The following is a 10,000-nucleotide window of genomic DNA, read 5'->3' as shown; positions in this document are numbered from 1 at the left end:
GCGTCCAGCAGTGCTGTCGGCAAACGGTACCGTAATCCATCGTGCGAGTCGTCCACGTCCCGGCGACGACGTACGAGAGGTGTTGTGTTGTGTTGTCTCTCTCCTCGGTCTTCTCGCAGAGCAGTAGGTCGGTCGCTCGGTCGGAACGCCCGAAGGAGAGAAGAGAGAGGGAGAAAAAGAAAGAAAGACTGCTCAGTCAGTCAGTCAGTCAGCCAGCCAGGCAGTCTCCGGCCAAGAGAAAGGAAAAGAAACGCACACCGCTGCCCGTCCCAGCGTACGCGTGTATGGTGGCCCCGTCTACGGGCACGGAAGAGGACCCGCAGAGCATGCCTACCTTCGGGGGAAGCCATCTTTGCCGGTTCCGGGCGGGTCCGGGGCGGGGCCGATTCCGGGGTGGGCGGTACGGGGACACTCGTCCAACGTCGGTGCACACGTCCGCTGGCATGGTGTCCCGATTTGCCCCGACGGGCCCATAGACGGGGCCCGGCGGACCGTATTTTCCCTTGCGATTTTCGGGTCGACTGTTGGGCGACGCACTGCTTTCTCGTACCTATAGGGAAGTCAAGTTCGGTGATGAGGTCGTCGATGGGCGTATATGGAAATTCAATCACCGAACCGGGAACGCCATACGCCGGTCTGCGGGAGAGCGGTGCGCACTCGGAGATGCATGCATACACGTATCTACCACCGAGAGCGCGCACCAAACTGCTGCCAGACCGGGCCCGCCCGTATGAGCGTACGCCCGCTGAGACTACCCGGCCATGGTGGGTGAGCGAGAGAGAGGAGGACGACGATGTGAGGAGGAGAGGACAAAGAGCGAGAGAGAGTAATGTGTATAGGAGGGAGAGTTTTTTCGGCTAACATGAACGTCATACGGCTACCCCGCTGCCAGTCGGCGATCGTAGCGAGTATTATGTGTTCTTAAGAGAGGAGACGACGGACGCTGTCTGTCTGTCTGTGTACTACGAAACGAATGGGAATCTTTTGACGATTGTATTGCGCGCATGATACGACATCGAGGAACAACAACGAACTTACGATGGAAGAGCGTTGTGGTGAGGTTGGAAGAGAGGTTGAGGAAGACATTTCCGTTATCCCCAGAACACACACTATATGAGAGGGAGGTATGCGCGCGCGCGCCGCAGACTTTTCTCATGCCCGCATAGCGTGCGTGACGATGTGATAATGTTGACGAATTCTGGTTGATCCTACCAGTAATATACGCTTGTCTCAAAGGTTAAGCCATGCATGTCTAAGTACAAACAGTTTTAATGTGAAACCGCATAAGGCTCAGTATAACAGCTATAATTTACAAGATCATTTACCTAGTTACTTGGATAACTGTGGAAAATCTAGAGCTAATACATGCAAAATGCAGGGACCTCGCGGAACCTGTGCAATTATTAGTCAAACCAATCGTCCTCCGTGACGCTTGAGTTGAAATCTGGATAATTTTGTTGATCGCATGGTCTCGCACCGGCGACAGATCTTTCAAATATCTGCCCTATCAACTATTGATGGTAGTATAGAGGACTACCATGGTTGCAACGGGTAACGGGGAATCAGGGTTCGATTCCGGAGAGGGAGCCTGAGAAATGGCTACCACATCCAAGGAAGGCAGCAGGCGCGTAAATTACCCAATCCCGGCACGGGGAGGTAGTGACGAGAAATAACAATATAAGACTCTTTTATGATGTTTTATAATTGGAATGAACCGAGCATAAATCCTTCGGTAAGGATCAAGTGGAGGGCAAGTCTGGTGCCAGCAGCCGCGGTAATTCCAGCACGTTGAGTTCTACGAAAAACTTTACTTCTCTTGTTTTATGTTTTTCTTGTTTTATTTTTAGTATTTATGTTTGCATTTAGCTTGTTTAGTTTATGTTTATGTTTCTGATTGTATTTGGCTTACTCTACATTCTATCATTACCTTTGGCCTATCTAGTTTTTTCATGTTTTTACAGTCACTTTTTATTTTTGTGGTTTAGTTGAGCGTTTAAGCAGAATGCATTAAAAGGAACAACTCGTCTCTTTGTATTCATACTTTTTATCTTGTTTTTCATATTGTTTACTCTAGAATGTCACCATTATCCCGGGCAGACGGTTATAACAAAATTCATGCCATTTCAATAACAAATACTGATAAAATAACAGAAATTATTATGGAATCTTCTTTAAATATCCATTTTTGCATATGAGTTTAAAAACAGTTTATGATATCAAAACAATATTTGTTATTAGTCTGACATTAGTTGAAAGCCTAAATAACTTTGGAATTACATTTTAGTTATGGAAGAATACCTCCAACTGTTATTGGGATGATCGAATTAGTTGTTAAAATAACAAAAAATAATAACAAAGATTTGTTCGAAGAATAAATAAAAATTTTATAAGTCTTTAATCACAATAACAATCCAATAACAAAAAAATCATAACGACGAATAACAGATCTTGTTATAAATAACATAAAATGTTATTGGACTAGTATTTTCAAATATCAAAAAATGTTATTCCCAAGTTATTTCCGTCTGCTCGGGATCATTTAAATTGTTTAAAAATAGTTAGAAATATAATCTGGGACAATACAAAAATTACTGCATACTTATTTTTACATATATTAAAGAAAATATTAGTGACAAACACAGCCAAAGTTTATCCCAGAAAAAAATACAATTTTAAAAACATTAGCAAAGTCACATTGAACAACACTTCCAACCTTAACATTTTCTTAATTTTTAAGAGTTCAATTTTACAATTCATTTTAAAGATAAAAAAATTATTGATAAATGGATCAAATATCAAATATCAAAAAATCAAAAACTAAAGATTTTTAATACAAACACCAAAAAAATACATCTAACTTTTTTTTAAACAATTTTTTTTCAAAATCGGCCTTTGTCATGCACACGGAATCGGTTTAACGAGTTTTCACCAAAATTTTTAGCCGATTTGGTCAAAGCAGTATTGAGATATCGTGGCATCCGTTCTTGAAACTGCTTTTTTCAAATAGGTATATATCGGTAATGATACAACCAAATATAATAAAATTTGTGTTGTTAAAAAAATGAAAATGTTTATTTTAATGCTCTGAAAACCGCTCAAAAGAAAGTTTATGTGTGTGTCCCTTAATTTATGTTGGCCAGATTGTTCAAAGCAAAAATATCGCTGAAATTTGGGGTGATTTTTTGTTATAATCTCAAGATTTTGTGCCACAAATATGAAGTTTATTCGTTCAGCAGTTTTTGAGATATTGCCATACCAATGACTGTTGGTCAAAATCGTGTATTTATTAGGAAAACAAACATATCTTTGAATCAATAATGTCTTACATCCCGAGCAGGGGTAAATAACACGGGAATACCAAAATTTTGGTATTACTTGGGCAAATAACAGCGACCAAAATGTGCCCTTGGTTGCCCAGTAATAGATGGTAAAATACCATGAAATCATACCAAAAGCTTGTATGTGGAAGGGCACAACAATACCATACCATGTTATTCAAAGGTAAAATAATACCACAAAATAAAATCATTTCAATACCAAGTTGAGGTCTTCTGGATTTTTGAACATTGCTTGAATACCAAAACTTGGTATTGTCATGGTTTTAATTTTAGGTATTCCCGCGCCCTTGAAAATCATATTTTGGTATTCCTGTGGTCTTCCACAAACATGATATTGGTTTGATTTCATGGTATTTTACCATCTATTACTGGGCAACCAAGAGCACATTTTGGTCGCTGGTATTTGCACAAGTAATACCAAAATTTGCTATTTTCATACCATTTTTTGTGCAGCAGTTGCAGTTAGTGAAAAAACGTAAATGATCCTTATGCAACAACCAAATCTACTCACCTGATGATTGCATGTTGTTTTTAGTGATATTCTTCACCACACCGAATGCATTTGAACGGCTGTACTTGAAGTTCTTGAAGCTTCTGAAAAATAACAAGATTGAAAAATAAGTATTATTAAAATGAAACTGGATTGAAATTCACCAAAATTCAATAATCTGTTGATTGACTCGTTTTTCAAAGTATTTGGTTATCCCAACTTAGAAAAATTTCAACGTTTTTGATAAAAATATTAGTGGGTATATCACAAAAAAAATTAAATCAGCTTTAACATTTTTGGGTTTTAAGTCATTTTAGCGCAAAATTAATTATCTCGTCAAAAATTTAAAAAAAATCCATAGTTTCAGAGAAAATTGATGAAACCTTTCAATACCAAAATAATACCAAAATGTGGCATCCTGACTTAGAAATTTTTCCACAATGTCAAGTCATTTCTGTAAGGGGTATATCAAAAATGTTTAAAATCAAGTTTGAAATTTCCGGTTTTCAATGAAAGCATTCGCTTTGAGACATCATTTTAGCGCAAAATTAATTATTTTGTCAAAATTGGTCAAAATTTTTCCATAGTTTCAGAGGAATTTGGTAAAACACTTTAATACCAAAATAATACCAAAATGTGGTGTTCGACCATTGACAAATTCTGCAATTTTGCAATATCAAAACAATTTCTTAAATTGGTATGATACCACATTTTGCTCTTGCATAATCCTTAAGACAAATTTTTAAGGGTCCAGGAATACCAAAATTTGGTATTGATACCAGAGAAAGGTATTATTACGCATTTCCCTTGTTATTTACCCATGCTCGGGATTGTTCTGAAATTTCGGATTTCAAGTTTCTAATTCTATCTTTCATATTTCAGGTATGTTTCCTCTACAGTTTACCAAAACTCGACTAGTTGCATCAGGAAATCCTTTCTAAAATTCTAAACAAGGTATTTCAAAGAAAAACTTAACAACGCCATCAAGCCAAACTCCATCGAAATCAGCTTACTGTACCAACCAGTGCCAACATTTGCGCAAACATGTCGAAAGCTCTTCTACGTACAGAACACGTCAAACTTCACACTCTGGTGGGCTGCAAATTTTGCACTTCTGCTGGTCCATTCCTGGCCTGTTGGTTGGTGGTCAGAAAGCGAAAGGTGTTAATTATTTCATGTTTGATAGGTCGGTTACGAACGCTGAATAATTTATCAAAAGCTCGCTTTTGCTTTAGCCTGCCCCTTTTTTGTTTAGGTTTGTATTTTGAGGAAAGGGGGATTTATGGCTCGAAGAGAGGAGCTACCGGCAACATGGAATTTTGTGAGCTGCAGTTTTGTGACCTGTTTTCCCGGTTGAGAGACTTTCCGACTAGGAACACTAGGGAGTTGGTGTAAAAAGAAATGTGTTGGATATTTTTGGAATTGTTCAAAAATATTTTTTATGGACTTAATTTAAATATTTTTTAAAAATGTATCTTACACCTCAACTTCAAATAATTAAAAAATATAGCGAAGTTTTTTTTCCAACTTTTCAATTTAGTTTGAAATAGATGTTTTAACCTTCAATAAAAAAAGCCCCTTCACAGAAAAATCCTGCAAAAAAGTGAAACATATTAGACATCAACGGTTGGTGACGGTGAAAACTTCATCAACTATTCTGTCATCATGGCAGTGTTGACAACCGTCGACGGGGCAATGCTGCCCAGTCACGAAATATTCTAGCAGAGCTGGTCCTGTCAGAATCCTGCTAGAACCATCGAACGTTTCTGCTAGAATGCTATTAGAATATCCTCCTCTGTTAGAACTCTGCTAGAATCCTGCTAGAACGCCGTGACTGGGTGTCGGCACACACGGCTGAAGTTTTATTTTTCACCCTCCGTTTTTCACGTGAATAGAGTAAACACCAGCAGCGCCTGCTGTACTACTGAACTACCCAAACAAAAAGCTCGGTCGGAGCCCACGTGGGCATACGGACAGACACGCGGGGGAATCGTTTGTGGCACAAAATGGGTACTTTTTGTGTGTGCTTTTAGGGACAAAGAACGGTGTGCTGAAAGCTTATCGAGGTTGGAAAATTGAATTTGGATTTTTTTTTCTAAGTTATGAAATAAAATCTTCCATCATGCCACGATTGCAGAGCATTGATGTTTGCCCAAAAATGTTTTATCGCAATCATTTTGCTGATTTAGTTCATAAAGCGAAACTTTATTAATTTTTTGCCATTTTCTGAATTCAGATGATTTTTCAATTCATTGATTACATCAAAAGTCAACTGAAAATGAACTGTTAATAGTGGCAGTACTGTTTTTTGCAATTAAAAGGTCGTTGCAAATGCTTTTTGAAGTTTAACCAAGTCGAGGGCGGGGGGGGACTAGAACTTTTCAGCACTAGTATCGACCAATAACATCTTTAAATATTTTTTTTGTTTTTAACGATAAATTTACTTAAATGATGTATGTTTGACACACATTTCCATTCAAAAAGCGTTTTTAGAAATTGCAAAAAATGTTGTAAGTAACTCGTTGCAAAACTTGATTGTTTCAGCACTCGTTGTATTTATTAATGTATGACTCGTTCTGAAAAAATCATCTTTTTGCCACTTGTTGCAGAAACTACTACTATATTATTGCTAAAAGCAAAGCAAAGTAATCCACTTTAACGACCCCCGGGTCTTTTGTGGTCTCTGTTGCAAGTTTCTGCTCATTTCTAGGCGTCCGAAGATTATGTGTGGTGAGTCACCCAAAACCTCTTTTACGCAAATGGACCGACGTTTTACTTCCCCACCCGATAGAAGGCGTGGTCAGGCAAATTTCGTCTCGAAAAATGCCACCAGGTCCGTCTGGAATTGAACCCAGGCCATACTGGGGTTTAGAGGCTACCACGCTAACCACTAAACCACCGGACCCGGCATATTATTGCTAACCGATAATAAAAAAAAAACTAAAGAAGTGAAGATGCAGCTTAACGCTGAAGGGTTTTGAAAAATATATTTGCCCCAAATTTCTTCAAGCTTAATGTTCGAGGAAGGTGAGAACATTTTCTTAATTTACCAACAAAAAATCCGTAATACGACTATTTTCAACCAGTTCCCGAGACTTCCCTGGAATTGATATATTTATTGGAATTTACTCTCTTACCACACGAACATTGAATAAAGGTACTTTTTTTTCATCACACACAAAGGAAAATATATCTCAAAATCTGCAACAGTGGATTTGCTGCAGAAAATGTCACATTTTATAACATTTTTTGCAGCAAGCCCGTAGATCATTTTTGCCCGCGTGTAAACATTTCAGCGATCTGCAGTTCTCACCAACACATATAATGCTGGCCCGTCCCCAAGCAACACTCGAAAGAGAAGAATATGTTGGTGCTCTTTCACTCACATTTCATCAAGCGTCCATGGCGCGGTGGTAGCGTGTCGGATCAATAACCAAGTTGGTGGTTCAATCCTCGTTCTGCTAAGGGTTTTTTTGTGAAATACAACCAAAAAGCCGTCGGTAATGTCGATAATTGTCGGTAACGGGCAAAAATGTCATACCCCTATATCGCAAAAAATGCATGAGGACAGTTTTCATGCAGATTCTGATATACTTTCATGCCGCCATGCATCACAATCATGCGACAGCCGTTTGGGTGCATGAATAGAATAATTCTGTCTTTTTTTAATTAGGAAATAAATATGTTAAAAAAAGTTCAACTTTCAACTAACTAACTTAACTGACTAACAACTACAGTAGGCAACAGAAAGTGTTTGGCCACGTTAATATCTTTTGCAAACAAAGTGTGATTATTGAAAAGTACTCACAAATTTTTATCCAAATTTATTTTTAGATGACATATTGAATTTGCAATCCAATTGAGGAGCGGCCGTGGCTGACTGGTTACGGTGTTCGCTTTGTAAGCGAATGGTCCTGGGTTCGATTCCCATCTGCTCCCAACGAGAAAGTATAGGAAATATAAATCTTGAAACTCTGAACATGAACGAAAAATCAAAGTCGCTCGAGTCGGGGTTCGATCCCCCGTCCTTTGGATTGGTAAGCAAAAATGCTAACCACTAGGCCATCGCAACTTGGTGAGCTATGACTGGAATTAGGAATACTGCTACTATCAACTATATACGCGCTGGGTCCTTGTCCATTTGAAAAGGGTTCGGAAGTTCTAAATAACGTTTGAACCCGATTGGTGCAAACGTTCTTCAGGGCGGGGCTTGTCGATAAAGCTGAAGTACCTCGCGCTCGGCTAGCCAGCGTAGAAATGGGTCACCGAAGCTCGGCAGAGCTAACACCTTCCAAATGCCTATGCGAGTTATTTGCATGTATAGAATGTAGATCTAAAAATACATGGAAACAACTCAATTTGTAAGAAGCGGCCGCTTGGTCCCGTTTGGTTGGTTGCACACACACACACACACGTATTGAATTTGCAATCCAAATAAAATTTAGTGACATTTTGATAAATTGCATCGTTTTGAGAAATTGCCAATTTCCAAAACTGTGTTGATCCTTTCCGTCCGACTTTGGTTTTTGAGAAAATGTTTCGTGATAATTATGAACATATTTTTAAATTTATAATTGACAACTATTGCTAAAATGTTTATTTTTTATTCTTAAGGTTGAACAGACTCTATATAATGTGTGTATAACTCTAGATGAAAATTTAGAGAAACCTTAGCTATTGTTTTGAATGATTTTTTCTTGTAAAATATGTAAACTTTGTAAAATCTTATTAACGGTTGTTTTAAAATAGATTTTATAGGATGTTTTAGCACTTTATAGGCTTGTCAAATTAGGTGTTTTCAGATAGTGGTCCTCGCGAAAATTGTTTTTTTTTTCAATTCAATTCAGTTTATTTCTTTAGTTAAACGACTAACAGTAGTTTCCCGGGAAATTCAAAACCCGGGAAAATTGGACGCCTTAGTCCAGCAGGATCTTGTTTTGGCGCGTCTGCAGCTTTTTGCGGCGGGTTGAAAAGACTTTTTTTTTGCATCATTCTTAATTTTTCACTTCGTTTTCTTTTTGAAGAAGAGCTGTTCAAACAGCAAGCATAACAATATCGTCATTTTAATGAATATTGCCAATGTAACGTCTGGTGGATTTTTTCACCATCGAAGTCCAACGCAGGGCACAACGATAGAATATTTAAATTTCAGTTAGTCACGTTTTTCAAAATGTTTACACTTGCTGAGATAAGTTTACATTAACTTGAATGGAAAAAATCCAAAAACTTTAGTTTGAATTAACTCTCTGATGCCCAAATTCCGATGTATTTTTGAATTTGAGAAATTAAAGAACGCATTTCTTTCTTCAAAGAAATGTTTAATTCTAAGTTATTTTTTAACATAAAATCTTATCTACTACCAAAGTTCCTAAATAATTGATCAACATTTTTACTTTCCCGACTCTTCTGAATAAACAAATAAAAATCTTCGGATATGGTTTGAAACAGTTCCAGCGACTAAAGTTTAAGCCAAGTCAGTGCGCTGTTGACGTGAAACTGTCCTGTGATTATGTCCCAAAGTTCATCCCATGTTTACCTGGTCTGCTGCAACTTTGTGCTTTCACCGCGCTCTGGACCATCAGGACACTATCCGATGGCATTCCAGGCCACGGCACTGACTGGCGCGATATGGTTGACTGGTTGGTTGTTTGGCACTGCAAATATGTACACTCATTGCTTTGTGTTTGCGTACATAAATATAAGCTCAACTAGCTGGATAAAAGTGTATGTGTGTATGTGTGCTCTCATCCACAGAAACACACACATACACTACGGGGTAAAACCACTTCGGGATCGCTTCCAGCGTGCAAAATGCACCAGAACAGCGGCATAGCGCACTTCTATCGAGGGGTTCAACACGGCGGGAATGAATTCTAGGTCCCTGGATGGAACGGGAGTCTAGTCGCGCAGGAGGCGGGACAAGTGGCGTGGTTTTGTGCTGGAAAAGCCATCCAGCATTCAAACATGGGCTCGCGCAAACATGCTCGTTGAAAGCTTACCAGCGGAGTAGGATGCTTCAGCTGCGATCCTCGCGAGCCAATCAGCACCAAAAATGGACCACTATTTGCTAACACTTCAAAATGATGTAACTCTAAATTTGAAGTAAATATTTTAACTTTATACACATATTTGTCATAAAATGGAATTGGCGAGTATAATTCTAAGCTATCTT

General features: G+C 38.6%; 2 protein-coding genes across 2 annotated transcripts in view; one reads left to right on the top strand and one right to left on the bottom strand.

Annotated features, from left to right (window-relative positions):
• LOC6048902 (poly(rC)-binding protein 3) overlaps window positions 1-10,000 on the top strand; it is a 516,717-nt gene that overhangs the window by 78,095 nt on the left and 428,622 nt on the right. The window lies entirely within an intron of this gene.
• The window catches only part of LOC119769282 (translation initiation factor IF-2-like), a 33,109-nt gene that overhangs the window by 14,794 nt on the left and 8,315 nt on the right, over window positions 1-10,000 (bottom strand). Inside the window, exon 3 of the mRNA XM_038261250.1 lies at window positions 335-550. Within this exon, the coding sequence (XP_038117178.1) occupies window positions 335-550 (216 nt within the window). The remainder of the gene's footprint in view (window positions 1-334; window positions 551-10,000) is intronic.

This window comes from Culex quinquefasciatus, chromosome 3 (genome assembly GCF_015732765.1).
Source record: "Culex quinquefasciatus strain JHB chromosome 3, VPISU_Cqui_1.0_pri_paternal, whole genome shotgun sequence".
In the NCBI taxonomy this organism is placed as follows: Eukaryota; Metazoa; Arthropoda; class Insecta; order Diptera; family Culicidae; genus Culex; species Culex quinquefasciatus.
The sequence above is the reverse complement of the archived record's forward strand: the minus strand, read 5'-3'. Positions and strand labels throughout refer to the sequence as shown.